Source organism: Gavia stellata, chromosome 34, assembly GCF_030936135.1.
Source record: "Gavia stellata isolate bGavSte3 chromosome 34, bGavSte3.hap2, whole genome shotgun sequence".
Taxonomy (NCBI): domain Eukaryota; kingdom Metazoa; phylum Chordata; class Aves; order Gaviiformes; family Gaviidae; genus Gavia; species Gavia stellata.
The window spans coordinates 718,376-733,114 of record NC_082627.1 but is presented as its reverse complement, the minus strand read 5'-3'; the positions used below and the strand labels follow the sequence as shown (position 1 = coordinate 733,114).

Genomic DNA, 14,739 nt, shown 5'->3' with positions numbered 1-14,739 from the left:
TGATGGGGGCCCTGGGAGCACGTGTTGGGCAGTTGGGCTGCGCTGGTGCAGGGATGGGTCACAGATGGGAGCCACCACACAAAGATTAGGAGGTGGAAGCAGGGACAGGCTAGGAAGGAGGAATTTAGAAATGTGGCCTGAGCATGCGGACATGTGTTTAGGAAAGCCAAAGCTCAGCTGGAGCTGATGGGGAGTGCAGGCAGCATCGAGAGCAAAATGGAGAGTTCAGTCCCTGTGTTTGCAGTAAAAGGATGAACAGGGAAGATGAATGATGGGGGTGTGTGTCATACCAGCAGACCCAGACGGAGCTGAGGGACTCAATGCCTTCAGTGCCTTAGACGTTGGTAAAAAGGTCTCCCAGGGCTCTGCTCAGCGAAAGAGCTCAAGGAGGAGGAGAGCACGTATTGGCAGGAACCTCACGAAAATCCACAAGGACAAGTGCCAGTTTCTGCCCCTGCAGGGGACTCAGCCTGGCGATGGCACAGGGTGGGGACTGCCTGGCTGGGGACCAGCTCTGGGGGAAGGGTCTCAGTGGGCAGGGAGCTGGACAGGAGGCAGCCACGTGCCCTGGCAGCAAGGGAGGCCAGCAGGGCCCTGGGCTGTGTGACCAGGAGCATGGCCAGAAGATGGAGGGGAGGGACTCCCCTCCTCTGTTTGGCACTTGTGAGACCACATCCAGACCACTGTGTCCGGTTTTGGGAACCCCAGGACTGCAAAGGGGACGGCAAGCTGGAGTGGGTTTAGCGAAGGGCCCCGAAGATGGTCCGGGGGTGGGATCATTTTCCCTGTGAGGAAAGGCTGATGAAGCTGGTGTTGTTCAGCCTGGAGAAGGGATGGCTGAGGGGCACCTCACAGCAAGCGGGGGGCTCACCTTTTTTACCATGAGGCAAGCACTGGTCACCCTGAGAGACTGTGAAGTCCTCTGTCCTTGCAGGTTTTCAAGACTCAGATGGTCCAAGCCCTGAGAAACCAGGTCTGACCTACACCTGACCCCGCTTTGAGCAGAGGGGTTTTTTATAGACCTCCCAAGGTCTATTCTGAACCTCAATGATCTTAGCATCTCTTGTCCGGTATCGTATCAGCAGATGAGACAGCAGGTGTTTATGGGGCACAAAACCTCCTGTGTTTTATTTGACCAGCAAAGACAAGTCAGGTGAACATCCACCCCATTGCCTGCAAGGGGAGCACTGCCTCAGGTGGCTCTACATCGCCCCTGAAGCTCATTGCATCCTGCTTTAACCACCTCAAAGGCCATGGTCTGGACCCTGAAACTCCTACATGTCAGTTTTGGGCATCAGGGAAGCTGAATGCCACCTGTGACTATTAAAAGCATTCCCGGTGTTCATGGACAGCAAGGAGTTTCTCTTTCTGGTGCATTCCCACATCCCATGGACTCCACCTGGGATTTGGCTCTCCCTGTTTAGCCAACAGCTGTTTGGGCATCTTTCCACTCTTCCTTGTACAAGCTCCTCTTACAGCTGACAGGGAGTCTTGACCCTTCTTCAGTGTAATTTTTCCTCCCAGCACTTTTAAATCACTTGCTTCCTTCATTGTCTTGGCCTCCAGGAACCTGGTCAGCCCCCACACAGCTTGGGTATTAGCTCCCTCCTGGGCTCTTCTTTCCAGGTGAACCCCATCCAAGCTGAATTCCCAGATCTGCTTCTGAGCCTACTTTGGCCCAAGGGGACCTTCTGAAAGGATGGATAAAGCCAAGCAAGGGTCAATTACCTCTGCAGGATGCTAGTGCTGTCCCAGAAAGCTCTGCTCTGTTGTGCACACCCACCCACCTTCAGACTACCTCCGTGCACGCACTACGGACTCTTGCAGCATGCCTTGAAAAAACTTCTGCCTGGTTATAATACATCACGTGCAACTTTGGGGAAGGTGGAGCGGCCAAAGCAAGCCTGCGGGTGATCCCCGTGTTGTGTCTGGGCATCAGGGGCAGAACGTGGGACTCAAGGAGACCTGGGCAAGGAGGTACGTGCTGCTTGCTGTCAGGTCTGCTCCGGAGGAGATAGGGCTGAGCAGGGCGTCCATGAGCGTGGCCTGTCCTCCTGCCTGCTGCAGCAGGTTGGGTGGCTATAACAGAGGTCTCCTCAGAGCCAGCACACAGACAGGTCCCTTTCACCTGCCTCACCCCGCTCTTTTTTGACACAGGCAGTCGATGACTGACTAGGGCTGGACTTTGTTTCTCACAAACCAGGCAGAACTGGATGAGGATGTCAATGCTGAGGGCAGCCATAGCTGCAGTGACCATGGCAGAGAAAAAAGACAAACAGAAGAATCTCAGCCTTGGGGTACAGAAGAGCGGATTTCAGTTTGTTCAAGACCTGCTTGGCGCAATCCTGGAGAGCCAAGGTCCATGGAGCCCTCTTGGATCTTCAGGGACAACAGCATGAAAGCCCAGAAGCACATCTGTCTGCTAGCCTGGGAGTCGAGCAGGGCCTGGCTGGAGGCTGGTGGGGATGAGCAGGGATCTTCTGGCTGAAGAGTTCAAACAGCAGAAGGCATTGCACAGGGGTGGAAGAGGGAGCAAGCTGTCAAGGAGGAAGATGGACACATGGCCTGGGTGTACTGGGGGTAGGGACAGCAACCAGAAAGCCTTCTGTCAGTTCAAGGGCAGCACAAGGAGTCAGCTGAGGAAAATGTGGTCTCATGGCTCAGAGGACAGGACATGGAGTGATAAGACCTGGAAAAGGCTGTATTCACTGGGTTTTTTCCATCCTCTTCTCCTGATAGGATCTGCCCCCAGACCTCCCTGGTCCTTGAGTCTCCTACCAATATCTGTGCTGGCAAGGCTGCACTCATGGCAGGGGAAGATGTGTCTGGGGGGGCATTTATGCCAGCTGGGCAAACACAGGTCCGTGGGACTAGAGGAGATGTGCCCAAGGGTGCTGGGGGAGCTGGCTGGTGTCATTGCAAGGCTGCTCTCGGTCATCTTTGAAATGCCCGGGCAAACAGGGAGTTCCCTGGTGACTGGAGAAAGGCAAACATTGCACCCATTTTCAAGCAGGGCAAGAAGGAGCATCCAGGGAACTAGAGGCTGGTCAGCTGCATCTCAGTCCCTGGGAAGGTGATGGAGAAAATTAATTCCATTAGTTCCTTTGCCCACATCTGTCAGCTATTGCTCTCTGAGATGCCCTGGGGTGGATAAGTACCCATAGGGTGCTTGGAAACCTGACCCAGGACCTACCGGAGCCCTCCTGGAGCATTAGCTGGTCACCAGGAAAAGTATCTCCAGGCACCTCAGTCGAGACAACTTCTTTCTCTCCATTGACTAGAAAGGGAAGTCTAGAAAACTTGACTTGCCACAGACATCTGCACTGAGGTGTCTGTTGCTGGAGGAGATCAGTCTCCTCCCTTTCTTCACCTAAAAAGGCGTCACTTTTCATTAACCTGGAGGGAATGAAAAGGGAGTGTTCATAGGTGATCCAGAGACCCCTTTAAGTCAACAATGTAAAAGGCATGTGTTGAGATGACTGCAAATCTGGCCACCCAAACCCAGGGTGTTTCACTGAAGCTGGTCACCCTGCTTCCCTGTGTCAGCTGAGAGAGGCTGCCACCTTGGTGGGTGACTCTTTTTGTGCAGAGAGTGAGGAGTGGCATGGATGCTCCTGGGTGGGCAGGGTTTTTAGCACACTGGGAACTCTGCAAGACATAGAGATAACTTTTTTTTTAATGCTGCAGACCTTATTGTGATAGAAATGTTTAGAAAATACCAATAAAAAAGAAACAAAGAAGAAATGAGGAAAGAGCTTAAAGAAAGACCTTTTTTAAAGTAGTTTTCAGTGGTTTTTTTGATTCTTTGTGTTTATTTCCTCCTAGTTTAGCTTTGTTTTATTTTGATAAACCAGTCTTCAGGGGATTTCACAAACATTTCTTTTAATTACTATCTGGAAAGAAACGAGGACTTCCAGAACTGGGGTGGGATGTAGCTACAGGGACAGAGATGTCTTAAGTTACAGGGACAGAGATGGCTGGTGCCAGTGCAGGTGTCCTGGGACCCTCTGCCTGGCCTCTGTCAGCAGCTCTCAAGGGGCTCTGGTCTCCTGCAGGAGACCTCCTGTCCTGTGTAACAGTGACCAGCCATGGGGAACCACCTCAGACACACTGGGGCCTCTACAAGTGTCCCTCAGTGTCCATGGTGAGACAAATGAGCTCTGCCTGGAACTGCTTGCAACTTTTCAAAACACATGAGCACCTTTTCACCAGCTGAGATGACTCACTATTTTTTTATGAAATGACAATGTTTTCCCACCATGCAAGAATGGGAATTTCCAGGAAGAGTATTAATTGCAGGAGAAGAAATCTTGCCTTCCCCTCTACTTGTGTTGCCAGTTCTTTGTCCATGATCCTCTGTATTTAACCTCTTGAATCTTTCCACCTGTCCTGACAAAATGGCCAGGTCTAAAGGTGTCTTCTCGGCAGGCAATCTGGACCTATGCCCCTTCCCATTGCTCTCCAGTTTTCCCCTCCCCTTACTCCTTGCTCAGCCAGATCTCTTCAACTGGTGCTGCTTTGAGCTTCAGGGAGTTAGCAGCCTGCCCTTGTCTTTAAGCAGGCTAACTATCTCTTCAGCCAACTCCTTCATTCTGTCTATATCTATCATTTCCCATCTTTCTTGCTAAAACATTTCCAGTGAGTTTATCCCTTTTGGATGATGACCCTCACCGGAGGAGGTTCACCAGGTTGAAGAAGCCCGTGTCCCTCAGCCTTCCCACTCAGGGCACATGGTTTAGGCCCCGAACCTCAAAACCAGGAAATTCAACCTGAACTCAAGCAAACGGATTTCTGCATCACGGGTGCATGAGGCTGTCACCGGCTGCCTGGAGAGGCTGTGGAGTGTCCATTCATGGAGATACTCAAAACCAGCCTGGACATGGTCCTGGGCAACCTGCTCTAGCTGAGTCCCCTTAGGCAGGGGGATTGTACTAGATGATCTCCAAAGATCGTTTTCAATGTACATGATTCTGTGCGGACATGAAAGTCCAGCAAAAGTCTTTATGTCTAGGGTAGCTGCTGGTGAGGTCACTTCTGCTTGAGAACCCAGTAGGCCAGCAGCAGCCCAATGTCTGGCATGTTGAATGTGAGGTCTGTGCTGGTTTTGGCTGGGGTAGAGTTATTTTTCTTCACAGCAGCTAGTATGGGGCTGTGGTTTGGATTTGTGCTGGAAACAGTGTTGATAGCACAGGGATGTTTTAGTAACTGCTGAGCAGTGCTTACACAGAGTCAAGGCCTTTTCTGCTCCTCACACCACCCCACCAGTGAGGAGGCTGGGGGTGCACAAGAAGTTGGGAGGGGACACAGCTGGGACAGCTGACCCCAACTGACCAAAGGGATATTCCATACCATATGATGTCATGCTCAGCAATTAAAGCTGGGGGAAGAAGAAGGAAGGGGGGGACATTCGGAGAGATGGCATTTGTCTTCCCAAGTAACCGTTACGCATGATGGAGCCCGGCTTTCCTGGAGATGGCTGAACACCTGCCTGCCGATGGGAAGTGGGGAAGGAATTCCTTGCTTTGCTTTGCTTGCCTGTGCGGCTTTTGCTTCACCTATTAAACTGTCTTTATCTCAACCCAGGAGTTTTCTCACATTTACCCTTCTGATTCTCTCCCCCATCCCACCTGGGGGGGAGTGAGTGAGCGGCTGTGTGGTGCTTAGTTGCCAGCTGGGCTTCAACCACGACAGGTCACTGCTGCTGTAGTCCCAGGTACCTGCACAGCTGGCGTACGCTTTGGATGCTCATTTGGAGTTCACCCCTGTCTCTGCAGGTGGCAGGCCAACCCCAGGCTCAAGGCTGGGTTCAGTGCCTATGAGGTCATTCCTTCAGGAGTACCGGACAGGCCAGCAGCAGGCACCTGGATTGGATGTTAATTTTGCGGCCAGTGCTGCCAGAAGCTCTGATAGGCCAGAAGCAGGCGGACCACTTGGACATTGATTTGGAGGTCACTGCTGCCTGAGTGCCTGATAGGCCAGCACCAGTCTCATGGATGAGCTAGGTGCTTGTGAGGTCACTTCTGCCTGAGTCTTTGACAGGCCAACAGCAGACATATGGCCTGAATGCCACTTATGAGGGTGCTGCTGCCTGAGAACCTGAGAGACCATGAGCAAGCTCGTAGGTGTGTCAAGTCATGTGTTGCAGAGTTCCGCTTAGGCCAGGCAAGGGTTGGTGACTAGGCTTGGTACTTGTGAGGTCACTTCTGCCTGAGTATGTAACATGCCAGCAGCTAGAGGTTGCGTATGGCGTCACTGATGCTTGGGCACTTGATTGGCCAGCAGAAGGCTCATGACTGGCATCTGTGTTTGTGAAGTCATTCCTTTCTGAAGGCCAGGATCAGGCTGGTGGCTGTGTTAGGTGCCTGTGAGGTCTCTTCTTCTGGAACCTTCCCTGGACTCTTCCATAGGTGGTGGGACACCTGCACTAGTGCTCCCAAGCCTTCAGCCAGCTTTTGCCTTCTCAGCAGTGAAATGTCTCGGCATTTCTTTTCCCAGGGTTGGGGTTTCTGGGCTCACTGGAGAGACATCCAGCAGAGCCAAGATGCCTGGGCCCCTAACCCCAGTCCTGGGTCGGGGTGGGGATGGGGGGTGTTGCACACCACCATACTGTGTGGTCCCCATCACTGCCTGGTGGGCTTGTATCCCCCATCCTGCTGAAGCTATTGTATTTCCCTGCAGCAGCAAGAGCCATTTCCCATTGCCCCTTATGTAGTCCTGTAGAGCTCAACCCCTGGACAAGATCTCCACTGGGACACAGCGGCCTCCTTTCTCTTTAGTCCCACCCATGGACGCCATGACCTGGACCTCAGATAAACACCCAAAGGTGTGGGAGCAGTGTGACCACTGCATGGGGAAAGATGTTGGTAGGAGGCATGTAGGATGCACCCAAACCCTGGCCCACAGAGAACAGACTTTGGGTTGTTCAAGGCTCTGCTTGAAAGGATCCCATGGGAGACAGCAGTGGAAGCCATGGGCCAGGAGAGCTGACAGACCAGCTGCTCAATGCATGGTAGGAAGTTCAGGGAAGATAGAGACATGGATTTTCTACCCTGGATGGAGACATTGTCCAAGTCTTGGCATGTGTGGCATTAGGAAAGCTGAAGCATAGCTAGAGGTCAAAATTGTTAAAGGAGGAAGTAATGAACAAAGAAAAAATCTCTTGCACTTTGGGGGAAAAAAAACAGGTGACGGAAAATGGGGACCCACTGGTCAATGGAGGAATATCAAGGTAGAGAGCACAGAAGCAAACTGGACACACATGTGTCTGGGAGCAGAGGGGATGCACTCAAGGTTGCCAGGGAAGCTGGGCGATGTCAAGGTGGGATTGTTCTCCAACAGGGTGGAAAGATCACGATGACAGGGAGGTTTCTGATGACTGGGAAAAATCCGATGTCACACCCACCTTCAAGCAAGGCAGGAATCAGGTGCCAGGCTAACCCAGGCACGTGTACCGATCAGTACCTTGTTGGCATGGGGCTGGTCCCTTTCATTGGCCCTCCACTGTGGTTTCCCATGCTGTCTCCTCTCTGAGTGACCTGGATCTCTCCAGTTCCCTGCCTTTGGCCCTTCTGAACAACCTAGCATAATCTAGGTGTGCTCCTACAGTCCTCTTCAAACACCCCAAACAAGCTTTATACACTCCCACAAACCCCATTCAATATCCCACAAGGAGTTTGCTCTTTACAGGAGACTGAGGATCATTTTATCCCTTTGTGACAAGGTTACAGACTCTCTCTTGAGCCTCTCCTAGGTTAAACCAGGGGAGGATCCTTCAGTGCCCATCTACCAGTGACCCAAGAGCTCTGGTCTCTGTTAGCTGCTGCTTGAGATTCTGGATTCGCTATTGAGGGGGATCTCGACATGCTGCAGAATGGGACTTTCAGGAGCATGCTGAAATCCAGCCAAGGCAGGGGCAGAGTCCTGCACATCGAGGTGGAGTAAACCCAAAAGCCCCATGCAAAAAGCCAGAGGGGCCGAGTGGTCAGAGAACAGCTTTGCAGAAGAGGCCACGGGGCTCTTGGTGAGGAAGCTGAAGAGGAGTCGGCTGTGTGCCCTGGTGGCAAAGGGGACCGAAGGAGTCAAGATCTGTGGGAATCCAGCCCCCAAGCCCACTCCTCTCCCTGGGCTCTGGAGGAAGGCTGAGTAAAGGCTTTCCGGTGGAGAAATATGGCTGAGAAGGAAAGCCTGATCCTCCAAGGGTGAAGGAGCTAGGATGGGGGCTGTCCCTGTTTCCCTACCAGAAGGTGAAGAGAAAGGAACAAAGCTGCAGCTGGAGACAGAGAAGCACACCTGTGGCAGGGAAAGATGTGCGCCCACACTTGTCTGTGGAAGATACTCAGATGTCATCCCAAATCTCTTCTTCTACTTTCTTAGTAAAGGAGTACTTTGTCATTTCAACAGTTCACGCAAATAAGATCACCAACGTGTTTATTATGAAGGGAAAAGCCAACCCGCTACATTTTTCACAGTCTCTCCTATACAAGAATCTTTCTTTCTGAGAGCCCTCCTCTCATCCCCATACCAGTTTGAAGCAGGCTCAGAGGCACACACTTCTGGAGATGCACCCAGGCTGCAGCGATTGCCCTTCTGAAAGACCTGCAAGTGGTTTGTCCCTACTGTCTCTCTCCTGCCAGGAGCTCTGGGTGCAGGCCTTGGCTTTCCTGAGCACCTTCCAGAGGGCCTCCCTAACCTCCCTGTTCCTCAAACTGTAGATGAGGGGGTTGACCAGGGGCGTGAGGATGGTGCAGAAAAAGGAGAAGGCTTTGTTGAGCTGCCTCAGGGGGGCTGTTCTGGGCAGCATGTAGACAGTGATGAGAGTGCCATAGAAGACAGTGACAACAGTAAGGTGAGAGAAGCAAGTGGAGAAGGCTTTTTGCCTGTCTGCGCGGGACGGGATCCTCAGGATGGCAGCTATGATGCACATGTAGGAGGCCAGCGTGAACAGAAAAGGGAATACCACATGCGAGAAGCCAAAGGTTAAAGCGACCTGTGTAAGCACCCTGGTGTCACTGCAGGAGAGCTCCAGCAATGGACTAAAATCACAGAAGAAGTGGTCAATTGCCTTGGGGCCACAGAACTGCAACTGAGATAAGAGGAAGGTGAGTGCCGCAAATAGCAGCAGTCCCCCCAGCCAAGGCCCAGCTGCCAACTGGAGACTCACCCTCCAGGTCATGAGGCTTGCATAGAGCAGAGGCTGGCCTATGGCCAAGTACCGATCATAGGACATGGCCGCCAGCAGGTAACACCAAGTACCTGCAAAACTAGAAAAGAAGTAGAACTGAGCCATGCAGCCGGGAGCAGAGATGGTCTTGTCCCCAGTCAGGAAGCTGGCCAGCAGCCGGGGCAGGATGTTGGAGCTGTAGCAGGTCTCCAAGCAGGAGAGATTGCCCAGGAAGAAGTACATGGGGGTGTGCAGGTGCTCATCTGCCATCACCAGCACAACGATGAGGATGTTCCCAAAGACAGTCGCAGGGTAGATGATGAGCAAGAGGACGAAGAGCAGTGTCTGGAGGGAGGGGTGTGCTGGTTTTGGCTGGGACAGAGTTAACTTTCTTCATAGCAGCTAGTATGGGGCTGTGTTTTGGATTTGGGCTGGAAACAGTGTTGATAAAGCAGGGATGTTTTAGTTACTGCTGAGCAGGGCTTACACAGAGTCAAGGCCTTTTCTGCTCCTCACACCACCCCACAGGTGAGTAGGCTGGGGGTGCATGGGAAGTTGGGAGGGGATACAGCTGGGACAGCTGACCACAACTGACCAAAAGGATATTCCATACCATATGACATCATGCTCAGTATATAAACTAGGGGGAAAGCTGGCCATGGGACCGCTGCTTGGGCTGGGCATCGGTCGGAGGGTGGTGAGCAATTGTTTTCATTTGCATCACTTGCCTTTCTTGTTTGTTGCTGTTTTCATTACAATTTTTATTACCATTATTATTATTATTTTACTTAATTTCATTTATTAAACTGTTTTTATCTCAACCCACGAGCTTTCTTGCTTTTACTTTTCCTATTCTCTCCCCCATCCCACTGGGGCAGGGGGGGAGTGAGCGAGCGGCTGTGTGGTGCTTAGTTGCCAGCTGGGCGTAAACCACGACAACCTGCTAAAAAAAAAAAAGCCAAATCTAAAGAGAGAGGAAAATAAAACCCAAGAAAAACAAGTGATCCAAAAGAAAACAATTGCTCACCACCAACCAATCAATGCCCAGACAATCCCCCAGCAATGACAGCTGCCTCTGACCTCTACCCCACCCAGTATTATTTCTGAGCATGACATCGTATGGTATGGACTATCCCTTTGGTCACTTGGGGTCCGCTGTCCTACCTGTGTCCCTTCCTAACTTCTGGTGCACCCCCCGCCTGCCTGCTGGTGGGGCAGTCTGAGGAGCAGAAAAAGCCTTGATGCTGTGCAAACACTGCTCAGCAACAACTAAATCATCAGCCAAAACCAGTACATACAGGTTGGAAGGAATTCTCCAGCCCAGCAGGGTCAGCTCTGGGGTCAGAGCTTGTTGCTCAGGGCTTGATCCAAGTTGCTCCTTGAAATCCTCCATGAATGGAACCTGGATGATTTCTCTGGGTAGCCACTCCCTGTGCTTGACTGTCCTCACGAGGGAAAAGATTTCCCTTGTCCCTGGTGTGAACTTTTCTTGTGTCAATCTCTTGTCCTCCTCCATGCTGACTGCAGGAGATGGAGAAAGGAAAAAATTCCTCGTCTCCATTCCCCTATGCCAAAAGGAGGTCCAGCAAAGGTCGGTCAGTGCAACAGACAATAACTGTACATCATGATTGAACTGGTGGCCATTCATGAAATTTTTTAAGAAAGAAGAATTAAAAGGCAGGTCTTTGCTGCCCAGCTGCTTCAATCTCTCTGCTGCCATCAATCAAAATTTCCTTAACACTGGAAAACTGAAAAAGTTTGATTTTTTTAACTTACAAACTGGAAACTGAAAAATTTCCTTTAAACTGGAAGCTTCCTGGAAGCTCCAGCATTTTGGACCAGGTAATTGTCTTCTCAGTTTCATGTCTGACTCTCTCCTCTTAAGAAATACATTGACATTCTTCATAATTTGTTCAAAGAGGAGAAGAAATCCCAGCAGGGCACAAGGATCAAGGAGAGAACTTGACCCGTACAAAGCTGTGGGGTTTGATCCACAGCTGCTGAAAGAGGACAGCGGATCATCCTGAACAGGTAACACTCTGCCTGGAGGCCAGGTGGATGTGGACAGGCTGCCCAGGGGGAACACCAAGACTGTGTCTGTGCGTGCAGGGGTAGAGTTAGGGCAACTCGAGTTAGAGCTCAGCTGGAGCTGGAACCAGCAAGGGCTGGGTAACCAGAACAGCTTCTCTAAAGCAATACCAAAAGCTATCAACAGCAGCTAAGGAAAATATGTAGCTGTTGCTGAGTGGGGCAGGGGACCTTGTAAGCAAGGGCATGTAAAGATTTGAGGTATTCAGCAGCTTTTTCCCCTCAGCTTTCACTGACAAGCTCTGCCTGAGGCTTCCCAGTTTCCCAAGCCTCCTAGCAGAAAGTGTGGGACCTGAGCACCCAGTCCCTGCACAGCCCAGCTGCGTCCCAGACGGGCCCAGGAGGCAGCCATCTTCCAGACTTCTTGGGCTCTGGTCCAGAAGAGGAGCCATGCTGGGCTGGCCTTTGTTCCTTAGTCAGGATATGGAGATGTGCTGGAGGATGGAGCTGGCCATGGACTGCCCCACAGCTGGACTGAGCAGCCAGCACTGGAAATGAGTGATGTGAGGGGCTGCCCTGGGACAAGTGTCCCCCAGCAGCTTCCCCGCATGTCCAGGGAGCAAGGGATCAGACCGAGCTTCTCTTCTGCACCTTCCACACCTGGTTTCTCTCCAGCAAGTCCTGGCTCTGCACTGTGAGCGCAATGCTTTTAGCCCACACAGTGCCCGGTCACACTGAAGAGCTCAATGCTCAGATCCATTTTCCAGACAAGGTCAGCCCCACTCCCACCTCTCCCCAGTACCCACCACAGGAAGCTGCAGAGCTCTGCGATCTCCCACCAAAGCCCAAGGCCCTTTGAAGGGAACAGCAGTCCCAGGAAGATGGGGAAGAGGGACATCAGGGAAGGGGTGTCAGCCCTCCCATCATCCCTAAGACTGGACACCAGCAACAGCATGAGGAAATGAAGGCCAATGACTCCCTTGTACCCAGGAAAATCCTAAACAAGACATCCGTTGCCTTCCCTCCATTCCCGCTGCCAGCCTTGCTCCCCAGGACAGCACAAAAGCCCTGATCCTGGGACTCCTCAGAATCACAGAATCACAGAATAATTGAGATTGGAAAAGACCTGTAAGATCATCAAGTCCAACCATCAAACCAACATCACCATGCCCAGTAATCCAGGTCTCGCAGTTCCATGTCTAAAGGTTTTTTGAACACCTCCAGTGATGGTTACTCCACCACTTCCCTGGAAAGCCTGTTCCAATGTTTCACCACTCTCTCAGTAAAGAATTTTTTGCTAATATCCAGCCTAAACCTCCCCTGGTGCAACTTAAGGCCATTCCCTCTCCTCCTATCACTAGTCCTCCATCAGCTCCTGCTGCCCCAGCCATAGAGCAGCCAGCCCTGGACTTGCATGTGCAGAAATGGATTTCTCCTTCTTCTTTAATCCACAAGCATGAGAGGTCTTTGGGTGCTACACCAGATCCAGGGCAAGGTTTCTTTACTGAAGATGCATGATTCACTCTCCAGCATCCCTCCCTGTGCCTGCTGGGTCCCTGTGGCCTGCCCTGGGATTGCGGAGTCCTCAATTACCTTTGCACACTTGGATTTAGTGTTTCCCTTATTTATGACTATGCCTTGGGTGGTCTCTCATTTTGTGAAGCTTCCTACTCACCCCTGGGCACACGCTGTCCCTTCACATCCCCTGAGCTCTCCCCATGCACCTCCAGAAAGAAGGAGTGTTGGCCATCAGCCTATAGCATGTGTGGCAGCCCAAGGCAGGCAACCACGGGACAACTCTCCAACTCTCTTTGCACTCGCCACTGACACCTGAGCCCTGGATCCAGACCTGGGTCCCCAACAGAGCACACTGGGGTGCTGAGCTCATCCTACAGGTCAGTGGGGAACCAAACGAAAGCCAGAGGATCTTTCAGGGTGCAGTTGAATTACAATGTCCTTTCATGATCTTTTGACTTCTAGTCTGGTCTTCAGGACCTGCACTGAAGGTCTCTGCAGTGAGATGACTCTTTTTAAAGACATAGTATTGGGGAGCCAGCTCTGATAATGTTGTAAACATTTACCAGATGCTTCAAGGCCAGACACAGCAGGTTTAGCCAATACCAGAGCTGGGATGGATCCAAACATTTCTGTAGGAACACAAGGATGACAGAGACAGTAACAACAAGAAAAACCAAGCAGATTGCAGACCTGCCCTTAGATACCATGTGCAATGTCATGACTGCACAGGGCTGGGTAAGTTTTTATAGATGAAAAATGGCTATGAAATCAATTTTCCTACTGTGTCCTTGAATTCTCTCTCCAAAGAGTGGAGGGCATCGAATTCCAAGAGCATGATTTGACAGAGAGCAAGTGTCTAGAAGAGGTGGAGATCTCCCCCTCTGTTAACCCCTCTTTCTGTCCCTAGGCAGGGACAGCAAGAGGTCCATTTCCCCTTCTGTAGGGCATTGACCCCACTGAGCCAGTGCAGGTGTCCAAGGCCTGGTTAGAAACCCTCGGACTGGATGGGTGTTCAGCTCCCCCATGCACCCCACAGACCCACCCTCTTGCTGCAGTGCAGATGTGCACAAGAGAAACTCCTGCCTGCGAGGTCCTGGCCTGAGCTCCTTCTCGAATCAGTGGGGATGGAGGGTGGCAGGTAGTTACTCACACAAAAGTCCTGGTGGCATTCGAGGTGCCGGGGCCATCCAAGACATGTACAAGTGTCTCAAGCCCTGACAGAGCAATTCAGAGTGACCCACAGCCTTCCTCTGCATCAACACCAGAGATGAGTGGGCCTCCACTGAATGAGGGTGACATTAATCACTCTCCAGCCTCCCTTCCCCATGCTGCCGGGTCCACGCTGTCCCTTCTGGCATTGCAGAGTCCTTGTTTCCCTGTGGACACACCAAGTCAGCACTTCACCTTTGGTGACTCCACCTTGGCTGCTCTCTCCCTTTGTGGGGCTCCATTCACTGCCCACCTTGGGCACCCACTGTCCCCAGAGAGCCTGGGGGATCTCCAGGCAGCTCCAGTTTCCCCTTGGGAATGATGGTGTCTGCCATGTCCAAAATGTGACAGCCTTGGGTGTGTCACTCACTGACCAGCCATGGCCTCCACTGGCACAGGGCACTGACAGGGGAGTCCTAAATCCAATCCGTGATCTCCAGAAGCTCACAAGGGGACTGAGAGGCTTTTGCTCCTGCAGTCATGCAGAACCCTGAGCAACAGCCCTTTTTCATGCCTACTCCTGACACCAGCATTGGAAGACAAGTCCAGTGATCACACGCAGCACAGAAGAAAGCCCATTTTATTACAGAGATGTTGTGACAGGTTCAGCTCTCAGCAAGCGTTAGACACCTTTATAGAGGCTCCAGGTAAGAGTGAGGGGGTTCATCCCTCTGTAGAAGTAAGAAGAATCCAAACATTACTGTAGGAACATTATAACAACAAAATAATAATGATGATAATAATAGAGAGAACAAAGAAAAAGGTCAGGACTGGTGTAGAATACCCTGGGAGTCATTTGTGGAGAGTTGGGACGTTTCTTGCTG

General features: G+C 51.7%; 1 protein-coding gene across 1 annotated transcript; it reads right to left on the bottom strand.

Annotated features, from left to right (window-relative positions):
• Window positions 1–8,536: 8,536 nt before the first annotated feature.
• LOC132320198 (olfactory receptor 5AP2-like) lies at window positions 8,537–10,676 on the bottom strand. The gene is made up of 2 exons (XM_059832469.1): window positions 10,455–10,676; window positions 8,537–9,505 (listed from the first exon to the last, which is right to left on the bottom strand). Exons 1-2 carry the CDS (start codon window positions 10,674–10,676, stop codon window positions 8,537–8,539), a joined length of 1,191 nt encoding a protein of 396 aa, XP_059688452.1.
• Window positions 10,677–14,739: the final 4,063 nt, after the last annotated feature.